This window comes from Embiotoca jacksoni, unplaced genomic scaffold (genome assembly GCF_022577435.1).
Source record: "Embiotoca jacksoni isolate LCO1_2020_lvr unplaced genomic scaffold, fEmbJac1.0.p SCAF_4, whole genome shotgun sequence".
In the NCBI taxonomy this organism is placed as follows: domain Eukaryota; kingdom Metazoa; phylum Chordata; class Actinopteri; family Embiotocidae; genus Embiotoca; species Embiotoca jacksoni.
The window spans coordinates 16521458-16545304 of NW_027185392.1; the positions used below are offsets into that span (position 1 = coordinate 16521458).

Sequence of the window (23847 nt, forward strand, 5' to 3'; positions counted from 1 at the left end):
ACCAAAAGTAACGTCGAAGCAGAAGACTTTCCCATGATCCTCAGTTTCACTTTAGTGTCGGCCAACATTACGCATTACTCCGGTCATGATGAGGGTGTTGGCATGCTGTCGTTAGCATTTCGCTCAGAATTGTCCCCATGTATATTCTATATTCTGAGACTAGTTTCAAAATAAAACGTGAAAAAATAGTGCTAAATACACATCTTTTGTCTGACACCAGCCGTTGTAACTACTGTAAATCTAATCTACTGTGAAATTTTCAGAGCCACTTTTTAGGTGTACAGGTGGTGAGTGCTTGATACTCAAATAGGTATTTGGATGACTTTTCAGCAAAGTATAAAGCAGTGACTTCCAAACTGTGGTGCAGCATGGCTCCACATGGTGGTGCCTTGCTCAAAGTGCTGACACTTGTAGTCCTAGCCCAAGTGCAAAAAGTCATTCATTTTTATTCCACGCTGCAGTTAATTCATATACTCATTACGGTAAAATAAAAGTGAGTTGTTAATCATTTAAGAACGTATTTGCTTTGCCAGGTAGGGTAATGCCACATCATGTCTGGCATAGCATAACGCTAACATTAGCTTGACGCAGTGAGATTCAGACTCATCATTCTTTGTTTTTAGCGGGTGGAATGAGTGTGTGAAATAATACATTGGCCAAAAGCCAGTCATGACGAAAGTGACAGCGCTCGACCTTTCAATGGTGAAGCAGTTGAGGGACACGCAAAATGTGCAGCTGTTTCTAGATACGTCTGGCTGATTTTTTTTTTTGCATGTATTCTTTGATTTTGATGCAGTAGCCTTTTTTTTTTTTTTTTTTTTTTTTTTTAGCCTTTCTGGAGCTACTGCATGGCTAAACCAGTGGATTTTATTATCTGCAATGGAAGGTGGTACATGGAAATTTTGGTTTGGTACATAATGGAACATGGTCTGTAAAAGTTTGAGGATCACTGCTATAGACTCTTGCTGCAAGCTCAAAAAGCTCTCACACACACATAAAGACACACGCACGCACGCACACACACACACACACACATAGAAACACACACGGTCAGGCCTGGAGCCCGTTGAACGAGACGAGTGGGGAGCAGGAAAAGGAGCTTTGTTGGTGGAGGGCAAGAGAAGGAGGGTCAAACAGGCTTTGGATGTATGAAGCAGCCTCAAGCGTCACATTTGGGTCCAATCAAATCAGTGATGTTTTTTGGCTACAATATATAAAACAGATGGACCAAAAATGGGAGGCCTATGATTCTTTTGTACAAAAGCTGTTTGGAGTTCTTTCTAAAGTGACCTGTGCTTTGCAGCTTTCCTTTATTTTATGAAATGTTGTGTTGTTTTGTTGTTTTTACTCTTTGTGTGCAACTAGTTTGACTCCAGCACTGATTATTCTCATATTTCTGTTTCTTCTGTAGCCTGTGTGGCCTTCTGTTAACATTAATAATATCTCAACCTCTAACCCGCCTGTAATATGAGCCCTAATAGATTTAACCACAGGCGTTGAGTGTGAATGTTACATTAAAAGAGTGTCCCTGTCCATGCAAAGTTGTCTCACAACCTTAAATGACCTCTGACCTCTCAGGAAAGCAGAGGGGGATGAAGTGTGCTTGGGGGGAGGGTTGGGGTTGTTTTAGCCACAAGGTGAAAACACAAGGGCAGGTGCTCCCTACAGGGGCCTTTGCTCCCAGTATAAGGGGCCAGGTTCTTCCGTGATGGATGGGTCTATCTGAGATGCCAGGCCTCTCTGGGGCAGAGTCCACAGCAGGGGAGGCACCATCTGGGAAAAGAATGTCAAGGCTGGCCCGAGGGTTGAGATTTATGCCCCCACCCCAGGTTCAAATGGTTGCGTCTGACGCTGAGTAGACGAGGTGGCAATGACAGCTTTCCTCCCTTCTTTTCCAAAAAGAGACCATCCATTTGTGTCTTTGAGGACATGAAGAGGATGAAGGGGATTGAACAATGTTAGGGTCAAGTTTTTCCAACCTACCCGTCTTCCCTTTTCCACTGAGTGTCCTTCAGTGTCCTGAAGATAAACTGTAAACACTACTAGTAGCAACTGACACAAACACTCGACTCAATCTTCCTGCTGGTGCCAATTTTGTGTTCTTGTGTTCAACAAAGGAGAGCTGAAGTTATGTGCAAAAATAGAGGGTTTTTTTTCCTCCAACCTCAAAAGTATAAATTAAGGACAGACACACTGAAACAAAGAAACCCCCTTAGGTAGGCATCGCAAGTTGTTTTCTGAACCATTTTATCATCCTCTATACACACTCACACGCACGATCCAGCCACAAAACAACCATGTGAAATAAACAAAGGTGGTGAGTGGCACAAGTTCCTCCACTGACCAAAGAAATATCCATCGGTTAGTTCAGAGTAATAAGAATCAGAGGCCCCAACAGTTTTTTGATAGGCCTATTAGAACCTCAGTTGCACAGGGAGGTTGGTAGGAGAGAGGTATTAAACAATTAGGGACACACACACAGATGTGGGAGACAGAAGGAATGGCTGTGTGTGGCTGTGTGTGGCTGTGTGTGTGTGTGTGTGTGTGTGTGTGTGTGTGTGTGTGTGTGTGTGTGTGTGTGTGTGTGTGTGTGTGTGTGTGTGTGCCTAAGAAAGTGGTTGTGCAGGAGAAAGCACAATGTCCCATGTGGAGCTCATTTCATCCCCTCACTTTGCGGATAATCTGGAGAGTGTAGAAGCATAATGCGTCTGTGCATTTAAACTCTTTAGTTTACTGGCATACACAAGGAATGTGGCTCTGTCTGCGTTTTTAATGCAAGTATATACAGCACAAAAACATACAAAGACAGATATTCTGTAGCTCTTATATACAGGGGAAATAGTTGGTACAGAAACAGGAAGTGTCAAACAGCCATGTACACATGTTTTATACAGCACACGTACAGAGGCTGCATGTACTACTGTAATCTTGAAATATGGAAAATTGTGACCAATCCTGAATTCTACTTTGAAATTTAAATGAATTCGTAGCTTCTTTTTTTTTACAGCAGAATTCATATTTGATGCTTTGTCTGCTGACATATTTACAACTTTGTTCTCTTTCAGGATCAACTTTGTTATTTGAAAGGTATGTACTGCATCTATTTATGAGTCTGGACAGAAATGAATGTAAACTTCAACTTGACTGGATGGCAGAGGCAAAGAACCACAAGGCTGTAATTCTAGTTATTTCATGTTTTGATGTTTATTCGTTGTAAATTTAAAAAAAATTAAGATTTTACATAACTGGTCAAATCTTATTTTGCATGCATAATGCTTTGTCTGCTACAGCTACACAAGCAAGATTTTAATGTTAAATATCATCCTGAACCTCAATGTCAGGCTGCAGCAGAGGATGAACACCACTTTCACAATTGTCTTGTGAATGGATTAAACAAATCTAATAGAGAGGGTTCATTTGTGAGCTTCAGACATGCTTGTAGGTGGATTTTTGTTTTACTTTGCACAGAGTCAGGCTAGTTGTTTCCAGACTTTAGCCTATGCTAAGATACTTGCCTTCCAATAAGGAAACATAACTGTATACAGTATGTAGTCCATTAATAAGCCCAAAAAAGTTTCTTAAAATATGAAATATATTTTAACTTGCCGATAATATTTAGGCTTGTAATTTTAGTTGTCTTGGAAAGTCTGAATTTTGGCGCAAACTAGTTGGTCACCAATGCCAAGGCGGCCAAAAGAGCCATGATGTTAGAGCATCTGGAGGCAAGTGAAATACAAAGATGTTATCTTCAGAATATAATACTGCTCCTTGTTTTAATATTTAATTTAAAGGAATTGGTTATCTTATTTTCTGCTCTTCGGGCAAAGGGACAGAAATCAAAATTTACCCTAAAAAATGAGGCAAACAAAATCGTTTCACCGTGTTGTTGCTGAGCAGGTTTGTCACTCCTTGCTTGCCAATTCAGTTGCAACAGCAGCCTGAACACGCAGACATCATGCATGGAGTGGATTAGAATAAATGTTACATTTCATCTTGTATACACGGGATGTGTCATCTGATAGGGCCTACGTAACTCCTGGCAGGATGACACGGAGCCAGAGCGATGTTTCGGTTGGAACGCTAAAATGGGACATTGTGCCACCAACCCAATTTAGAATATATTTAATTACGTAGCACAGTGACAGATAAGCAGGGCTGTGTTTACTTCTGGTCATGTGCAAAACTGCTTTGTGGTGCAGTGATGATGGTGATGATAATGCTCTCTAACAGAACACGAGCAGAATGTGAAACGATTAGCGCTAAGCACTTGGGTGGATGTTGTTTGGCTGCATGTTTGAGGTTGGAAAAGCCCTCGGCGTTAAAGGAGAGCCATCATATAGTTAACGTGAGGCGAGGTTTTAGTGTGTGTGCAATGATGTGTCTCCCCAAAGAGTTTAGGATAACTCTGGGTCTTTTCCTCTTCATCTCAGCAGGACTCTGCAGGTTTAATGCGCACCGCCTTGGGCTTGTTCCATCTGCCTCCACACACCACTAGAGTGAAACGCGCACAGTAGTGATGCTACTCTAAGTCAGTGCTAATACGCTCTCTTCAGGGAGTGTGCTGAGGAATATTAAAGAGCTGAGTGATTGTGTCTGACTGCATTTAGGTGCATTTTACTCCGACACCACAGTGGGAGGATTCTGCATGTGGGGTTTTAATGCTGCCTTCTGAAAACAGGAAAGTAATGAAGACACATCGGTGGGTCCTTTAGACTACTTAATGTCTGTGGTTGTCACTTTTACAATTTACTTATATGGAGGAGAAAATGTGTTTTGGAAATCATCTACAGAAAAAACCTATAGGATTGTGAAATCAGAAAGCCAGACTATAGATGATGGGAAACATTTAACATTGGTGAAAGTAATAAATACATCAAGAAATGTAGCTAGTTTGAGGCCAATGAAGTTCATGTCCTACAAGTTTTTTGTGGCTCAAAATTAACAATACGTTTCCCACTAATTACAGGGTTTGTACCACCTTGCCTAGTAACTATGCAGTGGTGTAAATTCAGTTTCCATTTGTGGCTAGCTTGGTTTGCATTTGCTTGTTTTAAATAAAAAGATACTGTAGACAAAAAAAAAAATCTGTGTTACAGCAAAAAAATGGAGGCAGTGTATTCAGCTATATTTTGGCTAAAATAAAAATAAAGGATTTTACTAATCATATGAATATTTTTTTCTGGCTTCTAGTGAAATCGATTGCAATTGCTGAAAGTCCTTCAAACCTACAGAAGGAGAGTGTATAATAATCAAAGGAAGACTATTGCATTAAGATTGTGAACTTTGTCTTGATTGAGAGATGTGAGATGACAGCTGTCCTTTTAGCCATTGTATTCAATGTGCTAACATTTTTACACCATGTGATTTTAAACATCTGTAATTTTATAAATCTGTTTAAATGTGTCTTTGACATTGGGTATGATCTTAATCCTGGTGACTTTGATGCCAGACTTGTGTTACACGCTCCTGCCTTTTGTCCATCTCTCTCTCGTCAGGTGTTTCTGATCTGTGATGAGTGGATTGCCTGCCTCAATTTAGTGTATTTAAGAGCGGTCGGGGGGAAAGGCGCTTTCTCTCCTGGATGATGTAGCCCTCTGAATATTTCCTTTTGGTGTGGTTTTTCCTCTTTTTTTTTTTCTTTTTTTTTTTAGTAAGGAGGTCTGTTAGTCCTGTTTTGGGTTTTGTTTGTTAGTGTAATTTCTATGTCTTTTCTCTTTTAGTTTAGGGTGGGAAAACTCCAGGTCCTACAGCCCATTACATGGCTGGCCCAGTCTTCTCCCATCCTTTTGTTTTTTTCAGGGCAGCCTCAACACTCCTATAGTTTCAGTTTAGGTTTTTACATGAAATTAATTTAGTCTTAGTGGTCCACGGGTGGTGTCCTCTTTATATGTTGGTGGCAAGTGGCAACCCACCATGATGTCCCCTGTTGGTTTGTGAACGGCTGTTTTAAAGCCTTCGGTGTGGCAATGACACAATTACTTTAGTGAAAAATGTATCGATTTTTCTTATTTCATTAAAGAAGTTTAGAGACAGAGGTTTTATGGAGCCAGCCCATTTACTTTTCAGACATAAAGACTACATCCATGTTTACATCCAGTTGGTGGTCACAACGTTGAGCTGCAGGTTTCGTTGTAGCTGTAACTGTTGTTATTTGTATTACTTTCAGGGTATCAAACCTGAAAAATTACCAAGAAAGGGGGAAATAGAAAAGCTAGGTTTATGTCCTGAAAATAGAGACAAAAAGTTCAACGGTCATCAATATAATTAGACACAGAAAGAGAACCCTTGGATTACTGCACACTAGTCTAACTTTATTGGATGCTGGGCTCCTTACACTCAGGTGTATGTGGATTTTCAAGAGTTTTGATGTGTTGAAGGGTTGTAAATATGGCATTGTATGATAATCCTGGTGAAAGAATGATTTTATTATGTAGCCTATTTTACTTGCTGACATTTTCCTCATTTTGCAATGATTCCGGTTTCTGTTTTGTATCATTTTAGTTCAGAAGAACTACAAATGTCTTAAGCATTTTTAGATGGACCTTTGTGTGCGGAGCCTTCTTCACTTTTGAAGATTAACCTGTAAAGTTAAGTCCAAATATTAAGTAGATAACAAAATAAACAAAAAATATCTTCATGTTCTGTTTTCTTTCTGCTCTTATCTAGATGGCGTTCATTCCACAGCATGTTAACATTTTCAAGAGATAGATATATTTTGATGGCTTCGTCTTAGTCTTGAATCTGCAGAAAAAAAAAACTACAAGTCAAATCTGGTTTCATGGTTCTGAGGCTGTTTTGAAGTTTCAGGGTTGTTCAGAGTTTGGGTTGAACTTGGTGTAAAGTCAGTTTATGTTCAAAGGACACTCTGCTTCTCAGCTATTCTCCAAACAAAATGTGTCCTTGTTGTGGTGTCACGACTGTGAATGAATACAAAACCTTTATTTACACTTGAGCCTGTGTCTGGTATTCCCGGGGTCGCTATGGGTCACTTGCTAACCTACTGCCAGTATCGCTAAAATTAAGAGGGCTGCTTTTTCTTTTTTTCTAACCCTCAAATTCCTCTGATGAAGGTACGTGTGATTACATGACTTCTGCCAGAGAGGTAATTTGTTCCTGTACTGGAAAACTTTGATTTGACTTACTGAGGGGAAAAAACTACATTTTTAAATCAATTTCCTTTTTAGTATGAATTAACATCCTATAATTAATCTTATAAATATGTAATTTGTTATTTAAAAGTAATAGGATTGTAAGTCTAAACTGAAACTTTTAACAGAAACACACATCAGTAAAACAACCTCACTGATGTAGCAGGAAAATATGAACACAAAAAATGCTTTAAAGAGGAATAAAAAGTTCTCATTGAGACAAATCTATTAAGCAACTGATAAAGATAAATCTGGGAAACACTGAAGAGCAATTTGAGGTAAGCACATGATAGATTACAAAGCAGGAAGAACTATAAAGTTACCCATATTTGCCATATTGTTTGATTTTGTTCTTTAGATAAAGGAAACCAAAGTGGAGAAACAATTTCCGCACTAAACTCTACAGACTCTGAAATTATTGCAAACAAAATCAGTCCAACATTTATTCTTGTTGGTTTGCACCCATGAAAATACAATTGTGTTTCTCATCAAACTTTTAAATCAGCTGGAAATAACGTTTAAAAAAAACCTTCACCATTCTAAATTAAATATTTTACTAATGATCAATGATAATTTGTACAATCACATCTATTTCTATACATATAAGATCCTAATTTTAAAAAAAACTCTGGAACTGTCTGAAATTTAAATAAAAATGAGACAAATCGCTTTCATTCTTAAGTCTGTGAGTAGAAAAGTGACGTTTTTTTTACTTGTGAGGAATGTGTGAAGGTGGTGAGGGGCAGGACTGCAGGGTGTCCTTCTCCATATGGGGGGGAGATCAGGTACGGGTCATTCAGAAAGAACTTCTGGGACTGCAGAGCTGCTTGCACTTTGGTCTAAGTTGTAAAATATCCTCTAAAAGCCCTTCACAGTGTGAGTCTTCCAGCTTCAGTATCGGTCAGGGGTCAAAGAGCAGCGCCCAACAGGACTGTCTGTTCTAATCTTATGAATGCAGTATCTCAAGAATGTCTCGCGAGAATTTCTTCCATTTTGGCACAAATGTTCATTTGGACTTAAGGATGAAGTGATTAGAATGTTTTGGTCAAGGTCACAGTGACTTCATATCCTATTATTGTTGTGAGTGCAATATTTCAGGATTGCCTTGAGGTAATTTCTTCAAATTTGTCACAAGCTTTCACTCAAGGATGAAGTGAAAAGATTTTGGTGGTCAGAGGTGAAAGATCACTGTGACATCACATCCATCACATTGTTGCTCCATGAATGCCTTAATGAAAGTTGTTTACATGTGGCACAAATCTTTAATTGGACTCAAGGATTAACTGTTGACTTTTTTAGTAATCAAAGGTCGCTGTTATCTCACTCTTATTCTTGTGAGCATGATGCTACAACTTAGTAACAGAAGGAAAGATTGTGACCGCGTTTTCCCTTTACTTAATTGGTGTGACTAATTTTGGGTGTCCACCTTAAAACTGTAATGACTGTATAGATCTTTAGTGCTGTGAGGATGACGATGTGTGTCAACCATCCACTTTTTAGAATTGATTGCCTCTTTGAAGCACCCATATTGGAAACATTGTCTGTTGTCATAGCTTAAACTGTTACTTCAACTTGACTAGATGGCAGAGGCAAACAACCACGAGGCAGTAATTCTAGTTAGACCTTGGTTTTTAAACAAATGAGATATCGTGTTAGTCAATTAAGGGAAAAATGTGTTTTGAAGGTGCTGGCAGGCAAATGTTGTTACTTTGGAACAGACTCAGGCTGGCAGTTTACTGGTTTCCAGTCTCTATGCTAAGCTAAACTTAACTAAAAGCTGTTGGCTCTAGCTATTACCAACATAAGGGTGCTCGCAATCATCGATCTAACTCTGCAAGAAATGCAGAAATGTAATGACTATATGTTTCCATAAAACGTTGAATCATTGCTTTTGCTATCCCTAAAATGACTGGTGTTTCTATGTTAATGCTTCAATAACATAAATATATACAAATACTGTTGTACCCTCCACATGTTTCTTCACTGCTTTGTTCAATGCACACATCTCTAATATGGATCTGATGATGCCAAAGTTGGGTGTAGCCGTCCCACAACTGCTCTGAAGCCCCATACTGAGTCAATTAGAACTGTACAATAGGAACATCAATTACTCCAAGCAGGCACAATCTATATGACTCTGCAGCTCTAATGAGATTAATTCCTCTTGGATGGGATAAATTCCTTCCCATATGTCAGCGTAGAGAAAGAGTGATTGTAGTAACAAGCTCATTAGTGCACTTCAAGACAAATTGTCAGAGCTGTATAGCTGATTCTCAGTTGGCAGTCTCGGGGTAGTGGAAGATAAGTGAAGGCTAGTGGTCCTGAAACTGGAGGCCTGTGGGTCTTTCTTCATGAACTAAAAAATAAATTCTTATTTTGGGCAAGTTAACACCATCTTCAAAGTCAAGTCAAAACAAAGTGACAAACACTCAAAACCGGTATTTATTCAGTGCAGTCATGTACAAGAGGTTTCCAATCATTGATGCTTATAGTTTTTTTACAATCGATATGATACATTTCTTGAAACCTTCTACCCTTTTCTCAAAACTGATGGCACGAAACCCAATTTTCAAACTACATTCACAAAACCTCTGACTCTTCTTGCAAAACCAAACTTTTGCCTCAAAACAGTTTTATCTGTGCTAAAACCAAACTATGTTGTCAGATCATACTACAAGCCCGTCAAAATTAAAACACTACTGAGCTGTCTTTACACACTACATCAAAAAAGAGAAAACACAGGGCATGTAGCTCAAGAATCTTTTTTTTTTTTTACAATACAGTAAATGCATTTTGAATTTCGCTGCCCAAAAAAACATTTCATTATTCAGCGGATTCAGCATTTTCATAAAGTTGTGGAAAGGGACAAAGTTAAAATGTAAATGAGAAGATGTTTCTTTGGAGGACACAGTCAATGATGCAAATACTGACACTGTTGATTCCTTCAAAATTTTCAATATGTAACTCCACGCAGCCTAGTAGTGTTGTTCTATGAGGGCCTTTTGTTGAACACTGGTGTCCCCCCACCCTCACATAGCAATCTTTCAATTCTACAAAAAGTGTACAAAAATATAGATTTAGTACCGTACAAACAGTGCTGGACTTTCCCCCAGTCTCCTTTCTATTGGCAAAGTGATGTACTGAAACATCTGTATGTACAATATATACTGTAAACTTACAATACTGTAACAAGAAATGTTTACATGTTCTCTTCTCTTGATTATGGTGAACACAGAGATTCTGCTGATGTTAGGTTTTACTCTTTGTCCTGCTTCACTCATCGTTATTACATGAACAAGAACATGGTCGGTTACAGCAGCTCAGATTTCAGCAAAAATTGCTTTTTTTGGCTTGCACTTCCTCGTGTTTAAGCTATGACACAAGTGTCACAAGTCTGTGCTTTGATTGAGTTCAACTTTTGCTACCTGTGGTCACTATTATGCATCACAAGTGCATCACAGCGAAAACTGTGTTTTAGTGAGTGAGAATGTGTTTAGAGTTTTGCAAAAAGAGTCAATGAGATCTGAAAATTGTGTCTAACTACTTGAACATTGTTTATGGTTTTGCCAGTGTGATTCAATAAATGGGTTCAGGCTACTGAGTGTTTGGTTTAGATGATGGTGTTTCGTGTTTTAGCGATTCAGAAACTGTAATAGATAAAACTAGCACTATTTTGCATTTTCTTTCTAATTTTCAACAAACCAACACTTTTCTTGAATTTTCCAGTTTCACCCAAATGTTTTTTCTGAGGCTGTCCTACTTCAAGAAACGAGCTCATAAATCTTTTGCATGCAGCTTATTACGATCCACAGCTACATTTGAAAGTTTAGCAGCCTCTAGCGGCCCTTATAAATGAGGACAATCTGGTGTCCCGGAGAAGTGTCACAGTTCTGATGAAGTCTATATAATGGAAGATTTTAATTGCTGGGCACGTGAGTGCAGGAGGCCGTTGTATGCTATCCATTTTAAAACACGAGTTGGGACAGTTTTTTATAAGTGCGTTTACTGTTGCTATGACAACATTGTTTGCATAGCTTTAAGGAAGTGGTAACATTAATGCAGAACACGGCGGCTCAAGTGATCATTTTAATCCTTTCCTTAATTCTAACCCAAGTATTTTTGTGCCAAAACCTCACCATGGCCACTAATTTAGGAAACACTCCTGTGGGTCATATTTAAGGAAAGGAACAATATGGTTGAATTGGTTGGAGTAGCAACTTCTTAAACTTGTTGCATTTTCTCCTTCTGAAGCTGTGAATCTAAAAAACAGAAATAAACAAATAAATATGGTTACCTTTTTAAAGAAGAGCTCTTGGCACAGTAGCAAACGAGCCTCAAACAGATTTGATAGGGGCTATTTTTTCCAAGTTTTTCTTTAATAAGATCTGTTGACAAAAAGAAACATACAAATCATCACGAGGACTATAATTTTTTTTTTCATCTGATGTACTAAGATCCTGTCTGCATGACGATGGTTTTCGAAAAACATTTAGTTTGTTGGTGGCATACACACACTGCTCACACTGAGTGGAGTCATTTGAACATTCAATAAATTGATCCGTCAAAATGTTTCCACTGGGGTTTGGCTTTCATTTGAACTTACACCACGCTTTGTGATTGTACTTGACAGTCGTCTCGCCTTCGATTCCTTGTGAAAAAACAGAGGAAGGAAATGGGTGGAGCTCTGATGAGGGAACAGAGTAAGAGCAAAGGGTTACTGGGCTACAGATGGACCGGTAGGTATGACAAGCTGTGTCTCGTTTTTACACAGAGTTGTAATGAGAACCTGCTGGGGTGACGTTAAGCACAGGCCCAGGATCAGCTTACCTCTATCCCCAGCCTCTGACCCTAGCTGTCTGTGAAACTGTATGGGTTATAGAGAATGCATGTTACCTGTGTTCGGATAAATGCTGCCTTAAACAAGTTTAATTTTAACATGTTTGGAGCCAGATAATTATTTATAGACTTTTTTTCTTGTAATTTCAAAAAGTGAGATGAAGGGTTTAGGATGCATCCCTCTGACTGCTTTACCAGAAGTTTTACATACGTAATACCTAAGTGTTTATCTCAAAACAATTTGCATATATGGGCCCAAGGTGCATCATGAGACTGTTAACAGTTGGTCACATTAAAGAGGGTAGTATGTTACCTGCCACACTACAGTACAGTGGAGCCAGCTGACATTCATTCAGCTAAAGAGAGTCCAGTTTCAGGTTAGTTTCTTTAAATGGCTTTATAAGTTTTTATTCAGAGAGCTGAATAGAAGTAACACACTTTGTTCTTCGTCACATGACCTCCGTCTCGTGACCATCTTCTTTGACCCTGGTCATGCATGCATGTACTTTTCATGCCGAGGCGAGGATAAACGTGACACTGAGGCGGTATCCTCTTGTGGACCGATGGCTGTATTACACATTTTGGTTTGATACCTGGCTGGTAGTTTATAGCAAATGCTACTCAAGCAGGAATAAATTGCGCATTTGTTCAGGACTTTTCCTTTCCTTTTTCCCTCTGAGGATTCATACACATTTGGTGCAAAATGTGGTTTATTTACAGCAACACAGTTTTTGGACAGCAATGAATCTCTATGGCACTGTGAAAGAAGCTACATAGGTGATAGTAGGGCCAATTCATTGTTGATTTTGTTTTTTTTTGTGGGGATTTTTCACCCAAACACAAAAGGAAAAATTAAAAATCTTAAGATTCCTTTTATCTTATTTGGGTTGGGGCAAAAAACCTGAAAACTGGTCTTTTGAAGGGTTACAGCGGAAAATTTGTTTCTGGGTTGTTTTAATTAGGGTTCACTGATATTAAATACACAGAAAAATGTATACAAGATGCATTAGAAAGGCAATATTGACAGGAAATACACTTGTGGCACATTCCCTCACTACTATAGTTTGGCTGTCCTTTGTATCATTTCAGTGACCACAATGTATTTATGACATAAGACATAGGTCAGTAATGTGGATTAATAGGTCAGTATGAGGCATTTGATGTCATTAAGTCTTCGTTGTTCAGGATTTAGGACACTTACTGTATCTTCAGAAGCAAAACCATCTCACACCTAATTCAAGTGTGCTGCACTTTATTCATAAAACACTGTTTTTACATGCCAGGTTCACCAAATCATTGATAGGTTCTGTTTTGTTTTCATATGGAAAGAAAAGCAAGTGAGGAGGGATCTCTTGCCAAAATATCCCCTTTGTTCATTCCGGAAAAAAAAAAATTGGCACACATAGACCTATAAACTTTTATGACATGTTTAATTCAGAGCAAATAAACGACAACTGTGTTTTCATTTCAAATGCTTTTTTCCTACCCCTTAAAACAAGTGACTCATAGCCTTTTTGAATGATTAATGGGGTAGCTGTGTGAGAAAGGTAAGAGTGAGCAGTGACAATACAGAAATCAACATGCGACATGTTGCAAATTAGATGCTTTTAGAGTTTATTAATGTTCATTCGTTTATAACGGCTGGGGGAAAAAGGTTGCTGTGGGGTTTTCGGCCCCACAAAGTTTGATTCACCTCCTTTTATTTGGGTGGCGGCAGGCATCACAACAACAGACATCTAAATCTGGGTAAGTAAAACCAAAAACATCTGCACATCTACAATTCACAAGGTATAAGTGGGAAAATATGTTTCTGTAATTTGGGTGAAGTGACCCTTTTAGAAAGAAATTCCACAGGTCTTCCATTGAAGATTGAAGTGCTCACTCATTTCTACTTCTTTCAAGGAAGTAAGGGGGGAAGTTCAAGCCTGAGAAGAACCACACTGCTGTCTGCAGACCAGGCTGTAGCTCATGGGGGTCTGAGAGCGGATAGGAGCCAGAGCTGCAGTGCCTGAGAGGGCAGATTTGGTTTCACCCCTGGGTGTGCTGAGTGGAGGTCTGCTTCTCACACCAGGGCAAAGTAATATATTTCACCATGTGGTATGAACCTGCAGACCGGCCCAGAGGATTTCACCACTGCTAATGATGGAAAATTAACGCTCCACTGAACTGAGCAAAATGCCCCTACTGACATTTCCAAACTATTTACAGTGCGGGTCTAAAAACAGCAAGTTAAGGGATCACTCAGGATATATTTCTGTTGATTTGGGAGTAATGAGAAAAACCTGTCAGACACATTTTGTTATGATTTCCATGAAGAGCTTGACATGAAATAGGGAGGGAAACTGTCAAGAAAACGACTGGTGATAAAATACTATGAACCATAATTAGAAATCAAAAATGCCTCTCAGACCCAGCGGAGCAATAAGCCATAATTTGGGCTTTTTCTTTGACTGAGAAGACAAAATTGTTCACTAGGCTCGCCCGACGTGAGGAAACCAAGTGTGCTGAATGAAGAAGAGGTCTTTACGCACAATGAACAGACTCCTCCCACACATGCTTGGAAGAAAACCTCTTGTTACTGTAGGAGCTGGCCACTGACAGACGCTCCATCCACGCTGACTGATGCGCACCAAAGCCTGAATAAGCGTCTGTTCACATTTGACAACTTTTACGCACTTAAAAACAAAATGAGAGCCTTCATTTCGACTGTGACAGTGTTGTGGCTGATGACAATACCCTGCTCGGAAGCCATCCACGGACTGTACAATTTTGGCCAGCATGAATTGTTCTACAAAAAGAACAACTGCAAGCCTATTCCTGCTAATCTCCTCCTTTGTCACGGTATAGAGTACACGGAGATGCGCCTCCCGAACCTGCTCGGACACGAGACCATGAATGAAGTTCTGCAGCAAGCTTCGTCTTGGATCCCGCTGGTGCAGAAGCAGTGTCACCCCGACACTAGAAAGTTCCTGTGCTCTCTTTTCGCTCCCGTGTGTCTGGATGATTTGGACGAGCCCATACAGCCGTGCAGATCCCTGTGTGAGAGCGTGAAGCACGGCTGCGCGCCCGTCATGTCTGCGTTTGGCTTTCCGTGGCCGAAGATGTTGGACTGTGACCGTTTCCCCCTCGACAATGACCTGTGCATACCACCTGCAAGCATCGAGAACTTTGTGCCAGTCACCAAAGAGGGTAAGGTTCCGTTAAACTTTATTTTAAAAGTAAATGTTCCATCATCAGGTCTTGTACGTAATGCCAAATTCACTGATTGGCATAAAAAAGCAAATCATATATTTGCTGCCTCAGATGTAAACAGCATGTTTTTATGCTCAGTATATCATCACCAGAGTTCACTATGGTCACATCCGTCTGTGTTACCATCATTTTATGTTGAAATATGTATATTTACTTTGTCTATTTTGTGTTTTAGTGCCCAGGGTGTGCGATGCTTGCAAAGAAACGGATGAAAATGACAACGAAATTGTTGACAACCTGTGTAAGAATGACTTTGGTAAGTCCGCCCACCTAATTTATTAGAGTGTGTAGTTCCCAAGGTGAAACATAGGGGCCCCGAGAGGTCATCATTGGGGGGTTTCAAGGAATTTAAGGCAGCATGAGGAGAAATGTCACTGTTAAATGTTCTTCATTCACCAGAATGTCTTTATAGGAAAGTGCATTATGGCCTTGATGTTCCTTTTATCTTCCCCAATGCAGCATTTTAGCACCAAACCATATGTAAACACATGCCCTGAGCGTCTCAGATGGCTTTCATAAGGATGCTTTTTTTTTTTTATTTGCGATCTCCTCTTCCTCTGTCTCTCCTGCACTCTAAGCTCTGAAAATCAAAGTCAAGGAGGTTTCGTACATCAACGGCGACACCAAAATCGTGCCAGAGACGAAAAGCAAAACCATCTACATGATGAACGGCGTGACGGAGCGTGACCTGAGAAAAACGGTGCTGTGGCTGAAGGACGGGCTGCAGTGCATCTGCGAGGAGATGAACGATATCAACGCCGCCTACCTGGTCATGGGCCAGAAGATGGACGGCCATCTGGTCATCACCTCGCTGAAGCGCTGGCAGAAGGGACAGCGCGAGTTTAAGAGGATTTCACGCAGCATTCGCAAGATGCAATGCTAGGGAGGAGAAAAAGAAAAAAAACTGCATGTCAATGTTGAAGATCAAGTTTAGTTGGGCTCTTTATAGTACCAGTTGACACAACTTGCAGTTATGTTTCATATAAAGTGCAGCAAAGACGCTTCCCAGCCCCAGAAGACACACAACTTGTTTCTTCTTTTGATTTATCACAAATGCCCTGAAACCTAAAATTCTTGGACAATGTGGCTAAACTCGAATACCATAAACAAAAAACACATTTATTTGACTGTAATTCTTGTGCATTTGTAGATATTAGATAGACAGTGACTTACGAGCTAACTTTAAGTGTCCAAATACTGTTTGTGTGAAGTCCGGTCATCGACTCCGGTTCATTTTGCACTTACTTTGCATGATTACGCGCCTCCTAGTGGCCAGTTTTAAAACTGTGTCGTTCCCCTGGTGAACTGTCTTCGCTGTCACTTAATCAGTTGCAGATAATTGCACTCAGCTGGTGTTCAAGGTGCGGAGGAATCACAAACCACAGGGACAGAGTGAAAACGAGCAGAGTTTTGAATCCAGGATTAAATATTGGACATTGGCCTACTATTAACACCTGCAGAAAGGGTGAGTTTATCAGAGTTTATGACATTTTCCTTCTCTCTTCTTCAAATCGGTTGAATCTTTAGCATTAAATTGTTGAGGAGCAAGCTCCATTTAAAACTCCCCTTTAAAAAAACAATTTGGATTACACAAATCAAAGGCCTTGACAGCATGGGGAACCTGAGAAGTCACAAAATGAACAAAATAGGTGAAATATTTGATGTATGTTAAAGTGCTCCTAATACTCTTTATAGAAAATCAATTCTGCTGCATAAACAGAACAGACGTGAATTTTGCATGGTGCATATAGAGTAAAGCTGTGATCCTTGTGTGTGCGTACAGTGTGATGTTCAAATAATAGGCTGTGTTTTTGTATTCCCACTGTTTTCTCAAGCAAAAATGAGAGATAGCTGGCTATATTCTCTTCCTGTTCAACATTTTAATATTCTTGCTAAACTTTTTGTACGTGCGCCACTGCCTAATTTTCTACCACCATATGATAGGACGAATGTTTTTCTACTCCCAGACTTTCATATTTCATTTAAACTTTTTGTTTTGATTTGCAACTTCGTTCTGTTGAGTTGTTTTTTTAGGAATTAGCAATGAATATCTAACTTTTTCGGTCGGTAGCCTTTAAATAGCAGTAACTTGGTGAGTGCAAGTATTCATGGGGGTTGTGTGTATGTTTGCAAATATAAAGTATTTTTTTGGAAGTGTTACAGTGTAAATATCAAATACTGCCATTTATTCTTGTATAAAGTTTTCAGCAATTAAAAGCTGCCAACTACATGTTTTAAATGACTCAGACCACTGTTGTGTAGCAGGTAAACCACTATAGTCCAGAATAAAATAAATTTTTACAATAATCCTCATTCCCATAGTTTTAAAATGGTAAAATATATTTAGTCTATTATTGGTTAAACACCGCCATCTAGTGGCATAAATTGGTCAAATATGGTCATGAATAACAACTGGAGGCCTTTAATGATACCAAAAAGCACATTTGTTATATTTGCTAATAAACTTTTGTAAAAGTTAACATCTTAATTTTTAATGTACCTAAAACCATCAAAAGAGACACTTTATTATTATTATTATTATTATTATTATTATTGTGACAACTGTGAGTTTACATGGAATATTGATTTACTTAAAGAGGCTCAGGAGAGCCCCACACAATGTGAGAACAGACTATGATTTATAGTAGCCTATTATATTCATTTTTAATCATTCTCCTTAGTGTTTAATCAACTTATTAATCACACACTCTGGAGCATTATCTCACTCATAATGGCATGAAATGGACAAAAGGCATTAGAGAAGTCTGGGAAGGTATTTGTACTTGAGAAATTACTTAAATGATTATCAGAAATGTTGGTGATTTTAAATTTCATCCAACTAGTCGTTTTAGCATTACATCAAATCACTTCATAGATCCTCCCATTGATGTTTTAATAGTGGAAAGCCCTGAGTTTCATATATTTCCATTCAGGTACTTTCAAACAATCCACTGCACCCAGTTTCAGATGTTTTGTCATGCCCTCGTGAGGTTTCATTCACTCTGCTGATTGTTAGTTCCAGACCTTTCCATCACTGTCACATGAGCTTCTGAGAGTTACCGGTTACATGAAGTAAGGTGTGAATTCATGTGGAACCAAATCAGAGGGGGTGTTAAAAGGGGATTGTGAAGAGGTGTCAGCCTAAAATATTTCCACCACCTTTGTAGACTGTTTCTTTTTGAAAATGACATCATTCAAGCTTCTCATTTTGTTATTGTAATTGCTTTGGGGATATCGCTGATTTGCCAACCTGACAAATGTTTCTACCTCTTCATACCATGATTCATGCCACTCTGAAAACTGTCACATGACTTCTGCCATGTGACCTGAATGACTCACCTTCACAGCCATCAAGTGTCATGGTATGACAGATTAATACCTGGGACTCTCCACTGGTCATAGAGCTGATGAGGGCTCTTGGCTGAAAGCCTAAAAGTCTTCAATTGCACTCCTACAGTCTAGAGTCTAGACTCTAGACAGTCATTTCAGTGTGACCTGCTAAAGTTCAGAAATACTCTGCTTCTGTGGTCCGTCATCAACCCGTAAGCGACTGGAGTTCGACTGTAGCCAATACAGCATGTGTGAATTACTGCCTTGTGTATGGAACTCCTACAAACAGCTGTACATAGTTAAATATGTTTATGGGCCTGTAAAACGTCATATTTCTTCTCTCCACTTCCAAAGGAAATATAGCCAACGTTGCATGTCACTACATTGGAAAGCTGCTGTTACTTTGCAAATTAAGAGTGTGCATCCAAAACATGTAATCCATTTTTCATTAAATGATGCAATATTTGTTAAAGACACAGCCTGAATAATAAGTAAACAAATACTGACAGGAGCCTTTCTTCGTAAAAATTAGCCTACCTCTGCTTAAGAAATATTCTGAATGCAAGACACTGCGATTGCTCGATAAAAGCTCCTGACTACTGTATTACTGTGACTATGTTATTACATCTGTAACACTTGTTTTCTTTTGAAACAAGTTTTCCAAATAAATATAGTCTCTACAACTAGCAGGATCAAACACAATGGATGATGTTGGTATTGTTTGAACTGGCCTGCAGTGATATGTATGCTGTGGAATGGTCTTTGTAGTTAACCGAATATTTACATAATGATTTCTAATTAATTAAATTGCGGATTAGCCTTTCAATTGTAATAATCTTACAGATGAAGTAAGGCTATTTATTGGGCAATGAGGTCCCAATTAATAGCGCATACAATAGGATCCCACATTTATTGTGATATAATTTATTCCACAGGATCATCAGGCATAATTCTGCATCATGCAATCAATTATTAACACAATTCAACAGCCACTGATGTGGCCCGAACTGCGCAATTCACGCTGCTTAACATCACAATAAAGAGAAGAGTTCACAGTTACGGATGCATTCACCGCTATGGGAAAAAACCAAGCAAAATGACTGCAGTAGCTGCAGCTAATGGGGAATTTGCTATGACACTCTAAATGCCCAGCTGTGACGTTTACGGGGCGGGAAGTGTGGAAACCCTGTAAACTACCACTGAGAAATATGTTGGGATTAGTATTGACTTGTTCCTTGTAATATAGTAGTTTTTACTTTCTGTTGAAACGCATACAGATTAACTTTAAATGGGATCAAATAAATGTGCCAAAGCGGTATGGTAGGATTTTTGTCTCTCTTCACACACCCAGGTTGTGGCATTTAAATATTAATATTAACAATAATACATGTACACTACTCTTTTAGTGAAACAAATTCCATTTGCGTTAAAAAAAAAAAAAAAAAAACAACGACAATAATGCACCTCTCTCTTGGAGAATTCGAGTTTCCGACGGTCTTGAAGGCAGCAGTCTTCTTTCTTTTCAGCCCTGACTGGGACCAAGCTTAAACTTTTTAAAGTCTGCACTTAATATTTGTGTTTACAAAATTGTGCCGGCAGGCAGTAAAACCCTCTTGGCGCTCGACAGTGAACCTTTTGAAAGCAGGCTCGGCCTCCGTTTTGACGAAGCTCCAAAAAGTCCGACGGGGAAGTTCCCCAGGAAATCCCCAAGACTGTTCGGGGATATTATTCTCGACACTGATGCGCCACATCTCCGGCACAATTGACCTGCTCGGTCTCTTTCTAAAGACACGGGGCTCGAAGCAGAGGCGTCAAATGCTGGATTATTAAATGACTGATCCGTCTGTCACATCTTGGAAGGCTGCGATGGATGCCGTCAGTATTAACTCGGATACCGACATGCTGAAAGACAAGCTGCGGAGTTACAGTGTGCTCAATACTCTGTATAATGAGACGCGGCAGGAAATCGACCTCCTCAACAAACAAATCCGCTTAAAGGATAATATCATCGTCGATTTAAAGGCCAGGTTGGGGAGACACGAGAGGATCTACATGACGGTTGGAGACGCCGAGTCCGTGGCGATCGGTCCGTCCAACTCTTTGGTGGAGAGCCTGCTCAAAGAAATATGCAAAGTAAAGCAGAAGAGGAGCGATGTGGAGTTCAAGGCTACCCGACAAACAGAGGTACGTTGAGGGCTGTAGATGTGCAGCACATCTGTAACACTGCAGCCTCAAGTGGCTGCTGGAGAAAAGAACCAAAAAACTTGGACAAATAGTCCATATTATAAAGAAGATGGTCAGTGTATCATACTGTTTGCTATCAAGTGTTATCCAGATGAATATTTCTATTAGAGATATGTTCAGTGACACAAATGATCTATAGGAAATCACACAAATATTGATTTCACGAATGAGAGTAATAGATTTCATTTGTATGGCACGTCTCATCCAAAAATATGCACGTCACCATCTGTTTCTGGCCGAGCTCTTCATCCCTCTCGTCTTCCTCCCAGGACATCCATAGGCTGACCGTGCAGCTCCGGGAGAAGGAGCTGGAGCTGGAGAGCGTCAGGTGCCAGCCGGACCACGAGAAGGATCGGGAGATTCACAGGCTGTGCTTGGCCCTGGAGGAGAGGGAGCGGTCAGAGGCCACCAGAACAGTCCTGTGCACATCTCTGGCCGAGGAGGCCGAGCAGCTGCGCAGCCAGCTCGGCACCACCGTGAAGGTGTGCCAGGAGCTGCTGGCCAGGCTGGAGAAGAAGGGTGGAGGGGAGGTGGAGGAAATGGCCCAGCAGCAAAAGGTAAAGGAGGTGTGTAACACCTTGGGAGTGATTTGTGCCTTTACTTTACTTGTGTGTTGGAGCTTGAGGGTCCACGAATTCCCTTAAATGCCATAATAGTCCCAACTTTTATTTCTTTTTTTGAAGGATCTTTTTGTAACTTATTTTCCACAATTGTTTTTAGACATCCGAGTCGTCTGACATAAGTGCTGCTCACGCTCAAATTTGTAAGCTCCAGGAGGAGAACCAACAGCTTAAACAGCGCGTGGCTTACGTGAGTCTTCTATACGTTTACCAATTTCTTTTTTTTAATGAAAAACAAAACATGCGATCAGAAGGTCTAACTTTTTTTTGTTCCTTTTTAGGTACAAGGTCTGAATTCTAAGTGGCAGAAGTACGACTCTAGCAGGGAGGACTATATCAGAGGTTTATGTCAAAGGCTGAAGGAGAGCACTGGGCCGGGGTTGATGCCAGCAATGGGCTCCGTCAGCAGTGGGTTGCTTTATCAAGAGATTTCCAGACTCAACGGCTTACTGGAGGAGAAAATGAGTGAGTGTGGGAGGCTGGATAGAGAAGTGGAGGAGATAACGAGACGAGACAAAGAGCGCATCCAGACACTGGAGCAGCAGGTTGGTGCTAGATCACAATCTTGGTGCCTCTCTGCGTTCTGCTGTGTGCATGTGTATGGCTCCTGTATACAAAAACATAAAGGTTCTATCTTTTCCTCTTCAAGGTTCTCATCTACACGGATGACTTTAAGTCAGAGCGAGCCGACAGAGAGCGAGCTCAGGGCCAGATCCAGAACCTGAAGGAGCAGGTTTCTCAGTTAAAACAGCAGCTACACAAACAGGTGAGATGGCAGCCCTTAGATTAAGTTCATCTATAGACGCATTCATTTCCTTTTTTTATCATCAGCACATTCCCATACGTGCAGCTCAATCCTGACACTATATGTATGTGGCTGTCTTCAGCAGGGAGCAAGTAGAGAGACCAGAGACTTGGTTCCTGTGTGTCACGTGCACATAGGACACAGGATCTCCTCAAGGCGAAGCAAGGACACTTCAGCGCCTCTGCTGAGGACCTCAGCTGAAAGGCAGCAGCAGCAACAACAGCAGCAGCAGCAGCAGCAGCAACAACAGCAGCAGCAGCAGCAGCCTCCGGCGCCGCCGCCTACAGCTTCAGCTGCAGCACTGAACTCTGCCTGGATGGAAAGCCCCGGCCTGTCGGAGCTGCAGTGCCCGCAGTGCCTCGCCAGGTTCAACGACACGGACGCTGCTGAGTACCTGAACCATTGCGAAGAGTGTGCCCGGCTATAAACGGAACAACTCTTTATTTGGAAATGATCATCTTTTACTGACAGTAACTGAACACTGAAGACCAGCACTACACTGCAGAAATGATCCTGAGCACAGGTTCCAATTGGGAGATGCTTGGCTACCACGAGTGACTTAAGATCTCCTTATAGTGAAGTAAAACTGTCCAACCCAAAGTTCCCCTGCTGCCAGATAAACGAGTCCATCTTTCTAAGTGTGCCTGGCTGAAAAGAATTAGTGTTGAGTTCGCCTGTCTAATTGCAGGAGATTGAGGAAGAGGATGCTAATGCAATTTATTAAATATCAAATACCTCAGTGTTTCAAATTACAAACCTGTTGCACTTTTTTTTTTTTTACATCTAGCCAAAAATGAATTGTAGAATCGTAGATTAAGAGATTCACAACTCATAAGCTTCCTATTTTGGATCTAGACATCTAGTTGATAGTGGTGCTGTTGTTCATTTTTGATTGAACTTCACATATTTCTGTTCTGTAAAGTATATATTCTTAATAACAGATTTAAAAATATAAAACTATATTGATATTTATTCTTTGTATATCAAACTGAAAAAGGCTAATAATTTTAGTGCAATGTTTTGTTGCCTTTTTTTTTTCCTGCCAAAGCCATAAAAAAATATTTTTTTTTTATTATTTTTTTTTTACTTTTTCAGATTAAAAATGTAAACTATATAGCTTGAGAAAATAATTTGTGATGCATGTGCATGTAAAGACCATTCCAACTGACAATATGCTTATTTTTGGAGATGTGCTGATTTCCTGGAGGTGGCACATTTATTTTTGTAATAAAAAGACTTGTTTACCCGCACTTTATCTCTCGGTGATTTAAATAGCTCGACGGTTACAGCTCATTATTGCACGGTGGTATTTTAATTCTAAAGACAGCCTGCAGCCTTGAGCTGGAACAACAGATCATACCTAACCACGAAAGATGGCGGCGCGACTTAACCTAAGTCTGTGTGCGTATCTTTTTAGAGTATCACGTGCGTGTGTTTGTGCATGCTGGAAAACCCCTTCCCAGTGTTGCCTGAATAGGCACGCTGTACTGTGACAGCCAGATTCCCAGCTGTTGTGTAGCTGAAGCGAACACTACTGAGAAAGGGGTACTGAGAAGGACCGGCAAGACGACAGCTTGTGTTACATCCAAACCCTCAACAAAACTGCCTGCGG

General features: G+C 40.1%; 2 protein-coding genes across 4 annotated transcripts; both read left to right on the forward strand.

Annotated features, from left to right (window-relative positions):
- The first annotated feature begins 14645 nt into the window (after positions 1-14645).
- sfrp2 (secreted frizzled-related protein 2) lies at positions 14646-17475 on the forward strand. Its single transcript, XM_069167400.1, has 3 exons — positions 14646-15173; positions 15412-15492; positions 15815-17475. Exons 1-3 carry the CDS (start codon positions 14672-14674, stop codon positions 16117-16119), a joined length of 888 nt encoding a protein of 295 aa, XP_069023501.1. The 5' UTR covers positions 14646-14671; the 3' UTR covers positions 16120-17475.
- Positions 17476-19822: 2347 nt separating this feature from the next.
- tnip2 (TNFAIP3 interacting protein 2) lies at positions 19823-23485 on the forward strand. 3 transcript variants are annotated; one of them, XM_069167342.1, is made up of 6 exons: positions 19823-20750; positions 21080-21376; positions 21531-21620; positions 21712-21975; positions 22080-22196; positions 22318-23485. In XM_069167342.1, the coding sequence occupies exons 1-6, from the start codon at positions 20397-20399 to the stop codon at positions 22660-22662; spliced, it is 1467 nt and encodes a 488-aa protein (XP_069023443.1). In that variant the 5' UTR covers positions 19823-20396; the 3' UTR covers positions 22663-23485. The 3 variants fall into 3 exon arrangements, with proteins under 3 accessions (XP_069023443.1, XP_069023444.1, XP_069023445.1); XM_069167343.1 differs by having other exon boundaries at positions 22321-23485; XM_069167344.1 differs by having other exon boundaries at positions 21080-21367.
- The last annotated feature ends 362 nt before the right edge of the window (positions 23486-23847 follow it).

Bases quoted from the DNA above. Each gene is read 5' to 3' on its own strand.
- sfrp2 (XM_069167400.1), top strand. From the start codon at position 14,672: ATGAGAGCCTTCATTTCGACTGTGACAGTGTTGTGGCTGATGACAATA. The intron at 15,174-15,411 runs GTAAGGTTCCGT...TTTGTGTTTTAG, and splicing joins TGTGCCAGTCACCAAAGAGG to TGCCCAGGGTGTGCGATGCT. The intron at 15,493-15,814 runs GTAAGTCCGCCC...CTGCACTCTAAG, and splicing joins CCTGTGTAAGAATGACTTTG to CTCTGAAAATCAAAGTCAAG.
- tnip2 (XM_069167342.1), top strand. From the start codon at position 20,397: ATGACTGATCCGTCTGTCACATCTTGGAAGGCTGCGATGGATGCCGTC. The intron at 20,751-21,079 runs GTACGTTGAGGG...TCTTCCTCCCAG, and splicing joins AGGCTACCCGACAAACAGAG to GACATCCATAGGCTGACCGT. The intron at 21,976-22,079 runs GTTGGTGCTAGA...TTCCTCTTCAAG, and splicing joins TCCAGACACTGGAGCAGCAG to GTTCTCATCTACACGGATGA.